The sequence below is a fragment of the Notothenia coriiceps genome, unplaced genomic scaffold (genome assembly GCF_000735185.1).
Source record: "Notothenia coriiceps isolate Sejong01 unplaced genomic scaffold, NC01 NC01_scaffold00000339, whole genome shotgun sequence".
Classification (NCBI taxonomy): domain Eukaryota; kingdom Metazoa; phylum Chordata; class Actinopteri; order Perciformes; family Nototheniidae; genus Notothenia; species Notothenia coriiceps.
In genome coordinates, this window is record NW_011333040.1 from 14,835,673 (window position 1) to 14,851,151 (window position 15,479).

General features: G+C 40.4%; 1 protein-coding gene across 1 annotated transcript in view; it reads right to left on the reverse strand.

Annotated features, from left to right (window-relative positions):
• Window positions 1–10,497, reverse strand: part of LOC104951413 (abhydrolase domain containing 17A, depalmitoylase) — an 11,496-nt gene extending 999 nt beyond the window's left edge. The window contains exons 1-4 of the mRNA XM_010778059.1: window positions 9,763–10,497; window positions 8,591–8,955; window positions 6,962–7,156; window positions 5,415–5,594 (exon numbers count right to left, since the gene is read on the reverse strand). Of these exons, the coding sequence (XP_010776361.1) occupies window positions 5,415–5,594; window positions 6,962–7,156; window positions 8,591–8,949 (734 nt within the window). The 5' untranslated portion in view covers window positions 8,950–8,955; window positions 9,763–10,497. The remainder of the gene's footprint in view (window positions 1–5,414; window positions 5,595–6,961; window positions 7,157–8,590; window positions 8,956–9,762) is intronic.
• Window positions 10,498–15,479: the final 4,982 nt, after the last annotated feature.

The following is a 15,479-nucleotide window of genomic DNA, read 5'->3' on the forward strand; positions in this document are numbered from 1 at the left end:
GTTGTAAGGAGGACATTTGACTTTTAAGAATATAGTCCTCATGTTCCCAGCAGAGGAACACCATGGCTCTGTCTTATCTGCCCGCCTTTTATATGAACCCATTAAACTGTCAACCAATCTCGTAATGTCAGACTGTGTTTTATCACACGCACACACACGCACACACACACACACACACACACACACACACACACACACACACACACACACACACACACACACACACTTATTTTTTTCCCTTTATGTGGCTTCTTTGAGTTTGATTTATGTTTGCCATCGTTTGTCGTTACTTTTTATTTATTTGATTATGTCAGTTTTTCATTTATTCTCCTCCTTTTTTTCTTTCTGTTGTCTCCCTAACTTTTCTTTGACTTGCACTGCCATCCCTTCTTGTCCTCCTTCCTCCCGTCGACTTGCTCCGTATGTTTGGGATGTCTCCTGCAGCGAGCAGGGGGGGGGGGGGCAACTACAGCCCATACAGGGGGCCCCTGAACAGCAGAGCAGCTGGACGGCTGCACAGACCTTCCCCAGGTGAGCTTCAGTGAGGAACCTTTTTACACTCACGTTATACCGGCCACATTAAATATGATTTACATTTTATATGCTAACAATGTAAAAAAACTTTCTGAAAGAACCCACTAGTACTTATCATGTAAAACAATGTTATTGAATAGATCCCAATTAGAGATTTTTTTCCATGGATTTTAAGCAAAATGTAGATCACCTGTTTATGATCAATGTTTCTGCCCACTCTTCAAAGGTTCAAATTCAAGATTTTACTGTCATATGCGTGGAAGTAAAAGTAGCAATATTGAACTGTAAAAGTACTCTGTGACAACTTAAAGTCCTGCATTTAAATCTTACTTGGGTTAAAGTACAAAAGTGTTGGGATCAAAATATATTTAAAGTACCAAAAGTAAAAGTACTTGCTTGACCTAAAGGCCCATTTCAGAATCATACAGTATATCTATTGAGGTGATTATGATCATTGTTGCATGATTGGGTTCATCACATGGCGTCTTCACCCAACAAAGAAGAATCAAGGGAGATGACAGACTTTACTTTGACTACTTTTATTTTGAAAAACAAATCCTCATGTTGAACCAAATCAGCTTTACTTTTGGGCAACCTGAAGAGAAATAACTTTGGGTCAATGTCTCGGTTCTTGTTGTCTTTGTCCCATAGATTGTGAAATAGCTCTAATTTAACTTTACATTTTTCAAACAGACAGGTTTGGCAAAGCTATTAATGTATCAGCCTCATGAACATCTCAGGATGATACATGTGCATCTTCCTCTTATGTGCAGCCGGGATAAGAAAGCTCCAACCTTCAACTGACATAAATATGTGGTCAAGCAACTGAGGAAATAAATACAAGTAAATAGTAGTATGACTATTAGAAACCTCTGGAGCCAGGATCAGAATGTGAGCTCAGTAAGGGCCCGCCCAGCAGATGTGGAAGTGTTCCTGACATTTCCCCAAAGGCCATTTATAATGTGAGTTCATCCGACTTAACCCAAACAGTTTAAGTAGCCAAGACTTTAATGAGAGAAAACGGATATGAATCATTTCTTGTGGTTATACACTCCCTGTAACGGAGGTGATCTCTGGGGCCATAGATCTCGGCCTCCGTTACGGATCGTGTAGCTTTGTTGGTGGAGAAATGTATGTAGTTTGTGTTTAGTTTGTCTGTCTCTGTTTGCTGGTTTTATGTTAAAAAGTGTTTCCCCATGTATGTGGCTGTTGATTGTGTGCACCTGGTGCCCCCCCCCCCACCTGTCTAATTGCTGATTAGTGTGAGTGTGTATTTAGGCTCTGTTTCCCTGTCTGTTGGGAGGCTGGTAGTGTGGTGTGAGATCCCTGTGGTTGGTAACGGTGTGCACATGTTCGGCAGGATTGAGGCTGTGAATCGTTGTCATATGTTTATGATTTAATAAATGCCCACACCGGGTTATATTTTTGGACGTTCTGCCTCTGCCTCCTTGCTTGGTCTGGGCCGCTCAATTGTCAGCTTCACACTCCCTATGGGAGGGGCAGACCAACCAACCAGCTATGCTAAGCTACACTATGCTAATCTATTATGCTATGATGCTCTGCTATGCTATACTATGCTAAGCTAGGAAGTCTTGTTGGGTTTTCTTCAGCTGCACATAGAATTACACCTTCATCCTAACCCTCCCTTCTACTGATCTTGTCCTCTCCTGCCCCCCCCACCCAGGTCCAAGCCTCTCTCACTCCCACCTCTGTTTGCATCCAAGAAGCCCCTCACCTCCTCCGTGTACAGAGGGACCCAGCTGGGTGGAACTGAAGAGGAGCTCCGGGGGTTGGACAGTCTGCAGCGTGCACCATGAGGGATGCTGTTCAACCAGAGATGCGTGTTGGAGAGGGAGAGCCGGGGGGGCAGGGGGGGGTGGTGGTGCACTGCAGGAGAGAGCTGCCACAGCGCGCAGTGGGTGAAGCAGGGGCACCGGAGCACCCGGCCCTGGAGAACACGGGGACACGCTCCCATAAGAGGGGTTATTATATCTGAAAGATGTTGCAAAAAATGTTGCCCTGTAGTAGTTTACTAAACATGCTATGGGCCAAATATGGAGGTGTTACTACAACAGCCATGAGACAGAACCATCCAAATGAATTGGAAGTGTTGATATAAAGCCATAACAGAGCAGCATGTTGAAGGGGAATCATGTGTTGTGAAGGTTTTTCTGCATGTAAACAGTCTGCAGAGTCACAAACCCTCAGAGCACACCCTGTAGCGAGTAAAACTCTAACACAGAGAAGACCTGTCTATGCTGCCCCAGAACGCCTCGTTGGACATTTCTCTTTTTCCATTTTCAACCTGAGCAACAGTTTATGGCGAGTACGGCAAATAAAAGTTGTAACAAGCAGTAGTGCTGAGCAAAGTGACTAGAACGCAACCACACACTTATTAAAAAAACAAACTTTATAAAGTCAGGCAACACTAACCAGGCTTCGTGTGATTCTGTTTATTTGTACCTTACTTTGACCATCCGTTCACTGTTATTGATCATTGTGGAGAGCAGGCAGAAGTTTTGTTTTGTATTATAGCAGCTATCGGATGGAATCAATACATGGGCTGCACAGGTGTTCATGTCCGACTATCACAAGTAGAATCATAATGAAAAATATGCCGGTAAAATGGTCGAAATGGCCATGATATGGGACCTTTTAACAAATCACATTCCCAGCATTCTTAGCAGCACCACACTCACTTGTACTCTCCAGGGGCCAGGTGAATAATATGTGGGTTAACCTCTAAATCTGTGTGTACGCACAAAGACAGAAACATGCTTAAAGTCACACATGAGCCTATAAGGGACATTTATACACAGACTGTGCTGCATGGGCTGTCAGGGGCAAAGTCCACTACGCCACATACTTGGCATGTTGGTCTGATAGCTTTGTGGATGTTGGGTTTAGCCTTGTTACTCTTGTTACCTGCTTTCTGTAGCAGTGCAGGCATGATTCCTTTTCAAATGGTCTCAGGAATCTCCTGTGCTTGCTTTTCTTCATCCTTCCAAACCATTTGCCATACAAACTTTTTGATGGAGGACTTTTACATACTCTACTATAGGCTCTAAGTTGTATCCTATGATTATGTTGGAACTATTTTAGCCGGTGCAACCATAGGCTTCACCTGACACTAATAGTCCGGTGATTATTTGTCTAGGATCCACCTTGTTCCTACAGTAGCTCAGAATGGACAAACCGAACTCCAGAGAGGGCCTTTATGTTTTCAAGTTACCTGCAGGGACGTGCACAGACATTTTGGGGGGCAGGGGCTCAAGTGAGAAAAAGGGCACATCCCATAATAATTTTTTTTTTTTTTTAAATTAAATTTTTTTTAAATATAGTTGCACATCTCTGCCTTACCGACCAATTAATTGTAATACCCTCACACTCATGCAATTGTTTATACTCAACATAATTCTACAAAATAATCAGTTACAATGGTCTTCTTTAGTATTCACTACGCACAAGAGCAGACAACAACAAAGGAAACTATGCCACAATGTGCATGTTTTTATTATAGCAATTTTAACTAGTAGCATAGAAAACATGCACATTGTGGCATAGTTTCCTTTGTTGTTGTCTGCTCTTGTGCGTAGTGAATACTAAAGAAGACCATTGTAACTGATTATTTTGTAGAATTANGTGTTTTTATTTTAAAATCTTGGCCACTGATCAAATTGCATTAGCTGGACAGTTAGTGCCAATTAAAGCTGTGTGTGTGTGTGTGTGTGTGTGTGTGTGTGTGTGTGTGTGTGTGTGTGTGTNNNNTTCAGTGGACACCCACAAATCTCTTCAGATTTCAGAACCAGGGTTCTAAGTCTTAAATTATAGTTTCACGTTAACTCCTTATAATGATCAAAATGTTACTTTTTTAAATAAAGCACAGCAGGGATAAGCACTCAGTCAAAACCCAACATCTGTCAATAATGCACTCTATGGACAATCTTGCACTAATATTTTGCACATTCTATGTAAAATGTTGCACTAATGTACATTCTTAAATATTGAAGTTATTTTGTATATATTGATTGTTGTGTTTTTATTTAGGTCTTAATGTGGGCACATGTAAAAATAGGTCTTTGATTCTGTGTATATATATATTTGCACACATATTTTTGGATTGTGGGAAACGGTATTTTGATCTCTCTGTCTGTACACACAAACTGAAAGATTGACAATAAAGTTGACTTTGATATCTAAGTTAAAACTGTAAACTGCCATTCACTCTCAATTAGGTTGAAAAGACGTGTGAAAAGTCTTTATTGCTTGGAAGTAAAAGCTTCCAAGTCCTACACTGTTGTTAAAAGTTAAAGATAAACTAAGACTGCACTGATGCAAGGTCACTTTTAGACCAAGGTGAAAGAAATCAGTGAGACCAACACTGCTAGATTTCACAGTTCTCTGATATGATACAGAGTCTGGATGGCATACTCACAACTATGAAAATAAAATATATATAAAGTTCAGCACCTTGCTAAAGTGAGAGACTTCACAGCCCTACAATGCGATCCAAAAGCACAGGAGGTGTTCTGTCAGTGCAGATGTTTGTTTTGGAAGAGAAACACTTTCACAAGTGCAAGTAGCAATTACACGTTCCTATTGGAGGACCTGTAATTATGTGGAAATGCCAACTGGCAGCAAAATGGTCTGCGTAATCTATATGTGAGTATCATATGACAAGAACACCTTATTTAAGGATTTATGAGACAGCAAACGAGAAAGAGGAGAACATAAAGAGATTTTCTAGGAAACATTTCAGTATGATTGAGTTAATTTAAGGCCATATATCAAATGTGTATAAACTTATTTATAACATGCAGTTAGATTTGGGCCCGATCTAGAGAGATTGGTTAAAAAAGTGACACGCAGCAGAGACTCACTTGGGGAACGCATCGAAGCAGTACGTTTTCTTCGTGTCGGGGAAGGCCACTCTCATGCCAGATGTGAGAGGGGAGTGCAGAACCACGGCAGCACACTCATACCGGGATGCCAGGTCCACAGTGGGGACTGTTCCAATGCTCTGACCGTACAGGATGATGTTCTCTGGGCAGATGCCAAACCTGGTGAAGACCAAAGAAACACTGAACACATTATAGTGCAGGCTAGGGCTGCTCCATTATGGCAAAAATCATAATCTCGATGATTTGGGTCAATAATTGATATCACGATTATTCATTTACTTTGAAAACATCAATATATTAAAAAAAAGAAAATGTGAACAGTATGTTTTTAACAGTTGATTACCCTGAACTTTAAGTATAATTCAACTGAAAAACCAATAAAAAAATAAAATAATCGTTTTATTTCGATTATGTTGTTTTCATAATCGTTGCAAGCCAAAATCGTAATTGCGATTAAAATACGAATAATTGAGCAGCCCTAGTGCAGGCTAATGGAAGTCATGCAATGAACCCACGTACATACAGTAAGTACAGCAGTGAGAGATACTATATACAGTAGCACCAGTTAGAAATATGTATTGCTTTTCATTGGCTCATGGTTTGAGAAGGGGAAGTTACATTCGGATTTGTATTTTATTTATTCGAAAGTCCACCAGATTTTTTTGTTTATTTAAATATTCTTTGGCTTTACATAACAACATCTCTTTGCGTGCTTTTTGGAAAATATCTGTCGGACACCTTCACCTAATCTCAGGTAGCTTCAGAGAAGTCAATGTTTAGTATTAGCAATAACCGCTTCACAGTTGGATGAACCTTTCTTTTTTCTTTTTTAAAAAGGTAAGGCAATGAAATCACATTTACATACGTTAACAAACATTTTTAATTTGCCCGCAAAGTCCTGTGGCAACCGCCCATACCACTGACACCAACCTAAACTCACGATGCCATAAGAAGACTAAAAAAATACAAGGGAAAACCCAAAAATATTTTACAACAATACAGAAAATGACTTGGAGTGACAGCTACACCTAAATGCAAACTCACCTTACTCCAGCCCTTACTCAACGCTCCGTGGTGTCGCTGCCTCCTCGGGCTTCAGCCGCATTAAGGCAGCTCTGCTTTCACTAATGAGACACTTTATCACATCGCATCGTCCTTGAGAGACATCTCTGCAGGCAGCCTCCCTTCATCCATCCGTCTCACTCTTTTATTCCCACGGCATCTGTCCACACTGTGCTCCACTCTCTTCATCACAGCTTTGCCTGATCACAACCTCTGCCACCTTGACTCAGCCCTTCCTCACATCTTAATCTGTTAGTTCCCTTTTTCCCGTCTTCATGTTATGACCCCTTCTTGCTTTTTTTTAGGGCGTACAACAGAAGTACCACTATGAAAATCTAAACATATATGCAACATGGTTTGTTTTTGCTCCAAATTGAATGTATGCGCCATGTCTGCGCCCCTAAACAAGACACTGTATAACACATCATCCTTTGAAGGACACATATGAGCCAATTATAACATACCGTGTGCGCAGGGCGTGCCAGGCAGCGTCGATGTCTGCGTAGAGGTTCTTCTCAGAGGGCTTCCCAGTGCTCACACCGTAGCCTGAGTAGTCGTAGGAAAAGATGTTGCAGTTGATGCGAGTGCCGAGGCCGATGTAGAAGCTGCTCATCTGGCCCAGGTCCACCGCGTTACCGTGGGAGAAGAGCACTGTAAATCTGGAGGATACACATGAAGGACAGGTTAGTAGATGGGCCCACAATACCTGACAAGAAATTTATTTGAAGTAATATAGTAGTCTTTGGCAAAAGAAAAAGTTGTGGTCCTTACCTACCTATACTTTTTCAAATTGGTATTTAGTGCCTCTACTGTGACATGTTTACACACTTCAAAAAGCTCTTTATTTTTCTCATTCTGCCTACCCCTTTTCCCCCTCTGTCTGAAACCAGAGCAGTGTTTTCCCACACATAGATTTGACATGTTATATTAGATTGCCAAAAAGTTTATTTTCAGCCTGATTTCGCTTCTTTTTTTGTTTATCTGTTCTAACAAAACAGACACAAACAAACTGTCAATCAAAACAAACCAGTTCCTCACATTTCTCCATCACAACTCCAGCCTGGTAACTCTACACTGAATGAAACCATAGGCAACCTGTTGCTAGGATAAACCCAGCAGCGTTACTAGGACTCGGTGCCAACACGTCATTGTCTAAAAAGGGATACATGTTTAAGGATTGGTTCACTGCTCTTGTCAAATCACTCTTACTTCTAGACATTTTAAAACCTGAGAAGCTGGGCATCTACTATCAAAGCTGGGTAGTCTAGCCCTCGCCTTTTCTTCATGGTGCATGTTGTGTTCTCTTGAGAAATCTGATCCTTTTCTACACGCTGAATCCCTCAGTGGTTTTGTTTATGAACCCATACAGCCTGTGGCTTTGCTCGTGGCCTTTCCACTCAGAATGTGGCAGATCAATGACTCTGCCATATGAGGTCTGGTTTGGATTCATTGTGTAATACTAGATAGACATTAATACAAGAGACTGTAACACAAGCCTGTCCATGTCTTTTTAATTGATTTAGTAAATTAATCAGCAGCAGCAAACTGCAGCAGGCTGGGTTAAAAGCTGGAGGTAAATACCTTCACAAATAACTTGGCACATAAAATAAAACTTGTTCTGCTAAATGATTTAATCGCTCATAACTATGTACCTATGTGCCAATAAATGCAGTGACACAAGCCTACAGTCAGATAGCAGGAAATATGTATTCTCTGACCACTGAAACGGATATCATGTCACTGGTATTGTAATAAACTGTGGGTCACCTCAACATTCACATTTCTAGATATTTACAGCCCATAAAATATGAAAATAGCATGATTTCTCACGAAAAAAAGAACTTTAAAATGCCGGCAATGGCCTATGGAAAAGCAGGATGAGACAACTGTTGAGCCAGCTGAGTCAACAGAGAGGGACAAGTAGAAAGGAAGTAGATATGGAGATGAGGGGAAACACTGACAAGGAAGTATTGTATGGAAACGATTTGTAAGGAAGTGTGTCACACTGTCATAGAATGAAAAAGTAAGGTCACACAAGCCATCACCTAAATTCTACCATGACTAAAAAGGTAGGTGAACTTTGGAAGTCTCACCTGGCATTAGGAGCACAGCGGATGTACATGCAGCCGACTTTGTTCCCCCTGCTGGATCGAGTGAGGAACACCTCCGTCATGTCCATCTCTCTCTGTGAGTACTGGAACTCTGCTCGCTCAGTCAGGTGGAGCTTCCATTTCCCCTCTACAGCCCCTCCGCCTCCAGCCACTGTCGCCCCGCTCCTCACCCGCAGGCTGGGGGTACCTGCGACCCCCGGTGTTGCTGGACCTGCCTCGGGGTCCGGCAGGAAGGCGTAGGTGGCCTCAGGGGGCAGGAAGGCCAGCTTGGCTGCGATGCGGCCGGGGCAGGGCGGGCAGCAGAACAGGCAGCAGAGCTCGCTGAGAGACAGGCCGTTCATCCTTCACTGTGCCGGAGGAAGACAAGAGGATTACTGTGCTAATGAAAACACATCCTTCTAGTGTAAACACAATGAGATACTCATTACAATACGAGCATTCAGTCCAAGTGTGGCAACAACATGATCGCTCAATGTAATGATTACAAGTGCTTGAGGAAATAGCACGTTATGACCATGGGCTATATATTGACAATCTATTAATCACTTAAATGATAGTCAGGTAATCATATTTAACATTTGCTGTTTACAGCTTCATTGACGTCAGGGGGTTTTATATTTATACATTGAAAAAAACCTCTACCATTACTTCATTTTTGATAAATCTGCAGATTAGCGACTTGATTATTTGAGTAAAAAGTCAGAAAATAGTACAAAATAAAATATAAAAGAGTTTCAGAAGTGACTATTTTGTATTGCTTTGTTGTTTGACAAAGACTATAATACTTAGAAACATTATGTCTTCCATCACATCAGACAAAGGAAAGCAGCAAACCATCAGAATAAAAAGGCTGAAACCAATTAAGTTTGAGCTTGAAAATATACATAAACGTATCAAAGTATCAAAGAGAGGTTTTTTAAATAATTTTTTTGTCAATCAACTCAACGGTTTAGGTTTCTCAGCTCTTAAACGGAATACTTTTTGGATCTTGTGTACGTAAATAAGCAAAGTGTGAGTCCTCTGATAAACAATAATAATTATAACAAATCATTTACACATATTTTGAGCGAATAGTTTAAAGATAATTATTAGATCCAGCCCTACAGGCCATCCCCCCAAACAGACATGTAATATGACAACAACAGTACACCTACCTGTTGATCTGAAGATCTTAGTGTGCGATAAAGTCAAAAATAAAAGGAAGGTATCCTCCACTTCAGAGAAACTCAAACACAGGATACTGTAAAGTGCTCTGTCAGCAGAAGGAACAATACCATAGTCTGCCAGCTGACAGGGAAGTGTTATTTACAAAGTATCTGCTGGGTTGGGTTTACTGGTGACTGAAGTCCAGATCGCACCCATTGTATCCACTTGTTTAGATGTTAACGAGTGTATCCAAATGCAGTGTTTCCCAAACGTGCCGTGGATATAAAAATATAACTTTTCTACTTGTTTTTGCCAGTAAGGACGAGCTACAGTTTCCAATACGCCTTTCAGAGTGACTAAAACTAATCCTGGAAGCTTTTCAAGGACTAAAAACACACACAGCTCAACTTTTCCCTGCACAAAAGAGACATATAACTCAAGAATAACAGCAAGTGTTCTTTTACAGGACAGATAAGCTGTTTGTCTTCGCCTAACAGCTAACGCTACGGCGGTTTAAGCTAGCAACAAGACACAAACACGGCTACCGAGTAAAAAAAAAACAACGCTTATTCGAGGACACTTAGACGTGAAAACATCGTTAAAACACCGTTTCCGACGAGAGTTTCGGTCTGTAAGAATCCATTCTGGCCGGTGCTTGTGTCTCCTCTGAATTTATGGATGGCGTCTTGTCATTTAAATTAATCCAAGAGGCTACGTGCGGTGTTTTCCTTCTTCTGCCGTTTCACCGCATCCGGAAGCGACAGCTGACCGGAAGTGACGTCAGAAGTTTCCATTGGACAATTAAGGGAAACTTGTTATCAATGTGCTGGACAATGTTGTAAAAATGTCTTATTTGAACTAAATTGTTCATTTGCACCTTTGAAGAGAAAGAAAGATAAAAATTATAGTACCCATTGTGACTGACGTGCTTGTGAATCATCAGAATTAGGTTATTTTATTGTTCCATATAATTGCGAGGCATTGCTGCATCAAGAACAGACATCCCAATAAAACATGTTTATGAGAAAACACATGTCCAAACAACAGCCTTAGATAAAAAAACACAAAGAACCAATAACTCTTGAGCCATTCACTCTTTAAAGGAGCTCCATAAATTCGCGGCATACACCTCAAAACAAACAGACTTTAGTAAAAAAAATCCCACTATACACGGTCACAAGCAAAACAACCAGTAAGTTATTAGTATTGGTGACTAGAATAATTAATGAATAACAATGATTCATTACTGTTATTGTTTGTTCACAAGACGCATCATCATGAAATTGTGGCTAGGCAACTGTAATAAATTAATAACTGACGGGAATAAATGACACACACACACACACACACACACACACACACACACACACACACACACACACACACACACACACACACACACACACACACACACACACACAAAGCTTGGCACAAGCAGCACCGAAGCTTGGCACAAGCAGCATCGTTATAACCTATTAGAGGGAACTGCATATGTAAGCCTTTAAACTTGTTTTATAGACCACCCAAAACCACAGGCGACCTTGCTAAAGGCCATGCACACACTGACACACACAGGTGTTTTCCAATATTCTGGCTGATAGACTCGTTTTTAAGGTTAAAGAGTTCGGTCAACAAAAAACATTTATGTCACTTACCGTCTAGTTGTATCGAGCAAAGCAGACAGTTTTAGTTCTAAGGTAAAATAGCTCATATTAGTGACTCAATAGAGAGGAAAACTGAGGCAGGAACTGGAGTCTTTACTTTAGTCGGATGATAAGAAGAATACATATTTGAAATGTCCAAATGTTAGTTCCTGCACAATAGCAAAAGCACTTACTGTAACCGTGTGCTCCAGATCTCACCTTTCAGATGTTGCAATACCTTTGGTGTTGAGATAGTCAAATTTTAATTGTGGTGCTCACAGCATTTAGATATTAAACAGCAATGTGTCCTTCTACAAAAACCAGCCTCTGACAAGCCATGGTCGTATAGAGGCTTTATGACACAATGTGGTACACAACATGTCAAAACAAATAAAGTGTTAAAGTGATTCTTGCTTATTGAGTTTGAAAGGTCACCACCAATAGCTTTTTTCTCCTCACTTGCACACTACATTTGTTCACTTTTCAGGTATTGTATGAGGGAAATTGAGGCCAAGTTTCTAGCCTGTTTTGATGTGGTTGTTCAAATTATTTTATAATGTTTTCCTGATCTTGTGAAGTCAAGAAATCACGCTGATGACATACTTTCTCTAATGGAAAAACACAAGTGTTACATTCAATTCATTCAAATGGCCTTGTTGCGATTCTTCCTACAGCCTCCATCGGAGTTCAACATTAGTGCTATTGTCTGGTACAACTTTCCCCTATAGTGTGTTTCTTTGTATCTGAAAACAATGTATAAGTACAAAGCAGTGGGGCCACAGCAAGTGCATGTACTGGAGCAGCAGAGAAGTCATGAATGCATGTTACAACATACCACGTAATGTGTAATGTTTTATAGCTTTTAAGAGAATACAAAAGACAAGTGTAATTTAAAATAAACTTTGTGAATTTATTGTTTTATACTTACTCTTACACATCATACAATCCTAAATCTTAAAAGAAAAACAAAATAAAAAGATATCTGGTGGTGTTTCTGGGGGTCTGGAGTGCCAAGGGACAAGAACTACAGCTCTGTGAACATTGTAGAGTTTGTCTGATGTCCCTCACGCTCATTTTTAAAAGATTTTTGCAGTGAAACTGAAATTCAAATCAGACTCATCACAACGGACAGGTTCGTCATTATTATCAATCAAAACCCTCACACGATGAAGACATTGATTATGAACCGATGTGCTAAAGACGGGATTGAAGACATCAAAACTCTCTCGAAGCAACAGAACAGAAGAAAAAAAAAAGTATATGTACTGATAATATCTATATATTATTTAAGCATGGTTGCCATAATGGATGGTGCCTTCATTACAAACAGACAAAACAATGAGTGATCAAACTGTCCTGAGTCGCAAGTAAGAACATTGTGTCTCCACCTATGGTCTCCACCCAAAACAAAGTCAATATCAGGGCGTTGTAGTTCAGTAATTGACATTACAGCTGATTATGTGAATGATGGTGGTTTACATTCAAACGGCCCATGTTTATTAAGAACAAAGAAGGTAGGGGTTTGATATGAGCAGTCAATAGAAAACAAGTGCAAACCATGAAATCCTCACGATTTACACACCTGAACAATCATTCTAAGGAAATGACTTTTACTTTGAAAGGACTTTGAATCTGTATACGCATTTTGTTATGTGACATTTGAAATGGTCATAAACCAGGCAGGCAAGCTGGAATATTCTGTATAAGAAACACAGCAACGTAAGAGCTGCTGCAAACACAAGTCCCCCTGAAAATGACACTTTTTCTCTTATTAACATCTCAGAATCCCCATGAACTCCTTTTGAATTTCAAGTTTCCACCAGTGGTAATTAAATCACAGTCAGGGGCTTTAGATGACCAACTTAACCTCAGGGTTGGTACACCGAGTCACAAAGCCATGAACACATGTCTGTCGCCCTCAGTCATACTTAAACAGGAAATGACGATGACATTTCCAATAGAAAGAGCCAGAAGTAAAGTCAACCAGGTCCAACATGGAATTCTGTGTAAACAAGGAAAGAGTCCTTCACATCCAATACATTCTGCATTGGTGTATTAAAAAAAAAAAAAAAAGACTCTGGAAATTCCTTGCAACACTTCTACTGCTCTTTCATAAATATTTAATGATCAAGATCGAGCAACATTTACAAGGTAAGCTCTTGCTAATGAAAAGAAGAAACCTCAAATGCCCCTCTGCATCTCACAAGGGAACTTTCTAGCTTTCAGTATTATCACTACGCTATGAATAGACTTCGGTAACAGGATAAAAGCATGGACTGGGAGACTGTGTTATTCAGCAAGGTTAATAAAGCTTAAGGGGCTTGTTAACAATCTGACTAGTATCGTAGAAAAGAGGCTTCATTGCCATGTGGGAGAAACTCTTGGTAATGATATACTTTGGACATAACATGGGCAGGTTAATAACTTGTAAATAAAAAAAGGGAAACAAGATTTGGGGAGAAACAGATGAGTGCCATTTGTGGCACATTTAATTTTTTGGATACTTATGAAAAGCACTTTTATACACATAGTACTATTCATCCCCATAGTCCCCCACCTTTATTACCTGGCAAAACTCTACATTAAGGTTATACTATATGAATAGGATCTGTATGGTATTTACATTTGAAAACAAAAACTGTAGAGCCCTGTTAACTTGAACCTTAGGGTTCCTACCATGCATTGTGCTACTGATGTGTGGCTTTTTAGACATTTCCGCTTCGTTTCAAACTGCGAAGCAACTCGTACGTCTGACTGCACGCATGCAGGTAAGTCGGATGTTCCTAGGAGAGGCTAGCTGGAGACGGCCTTGTAGTAAGGGCTCGTCTGAATCTGAGCACATTGAAAAAGCACAGCCCGCATCTCTGTAGCATTGTGACAATCTTTACTTTAGCTGAGCGGAAGGAGTGTCAACGTGCAGAGTCACCGCGACCCGGGTCAGTCTTCATCCAGCATGTGTCAGTGGTCTGCTGGTGGTTAGAGGAACATGGAGCTTTACTCTGACTCCAAAGAACAGAAAAGGGATTTTAGGGAGAACACACTGCCTTACTTAACAGGACGTCTCATCAATCAGGCAATTTCTTTAGATGACCTGCTATACAGGTCAACTATAAACTGCGAATGACCCAGATGCTGAATGAAACTGAGGTGTAGCGCATTATATGATGGTCTGCAGTTGACACCCTTTGTTGTGCTTTGTTTCCAAATCCAAAAACTATGGATGTTTTACTGCACAATTATTAACTGTAACGGCTTAACTGGACTCTACTCCATTATGTCAGAGCTTGTGTATTTTTTATTAAATGGTTATATAATAAAAATGCAAATTAATTAAATATAATTGAAACGGTTAAGTGCAAATCTTAATGATTTGCTGACACATGCGGCCAATCCTCCAGCACAGACCATCCAAACGATAAAAAATAAATAGAATGCAATCACACAATTCAAGCTAACTACAATATATTAATATAGATCTTCTGATGTCATACGCTCATTAAAACAGAAAGAAAAGGAGAAATAAAACACAGAACTCAATCACTCGGTTAAGTCAAGGTTCTCCCCTACCCTTGCCCCTCCAATAACTGTTCATGCACCCAATATCAGTATGATAAGTAAATATATCAAAGAGAAACACTTCTGGAAAATGCTGAGTCTTGGGAGTTCAACGTATGTTCGGTGAGAAAGGTAATCTGCCAATTTGACATGAAGTTGACATCATTTTCAGTCTGGGAGAAAACAATTATATTCCAAAGCCCTGCTTTTTTTGCCTTTAAAAAAAAACAAAACACGTCTAATTGACCTGTGTGTCATTATCCAGGCTGGGACACATTCCTACAAAGTCTCATTTCAACTGCCTTTAGGGATTGTATAAAAATAAACCCACACGATCCCCCAAGTTGAGAAACAAAAAGGGGTAAAAATCTAAAAAGCCTTCCCTCCCCACAGCAACACTAATGTCCACCAGGCCCCTACGGCTCTCTCCCTGACTCTCAAGCAAATATGCACACACACTTTCATACAAACACACACTCAGGTTCAGCCGCAGTCACTTGTGGAGAGAGAGGGAGATGCGAGTAAGG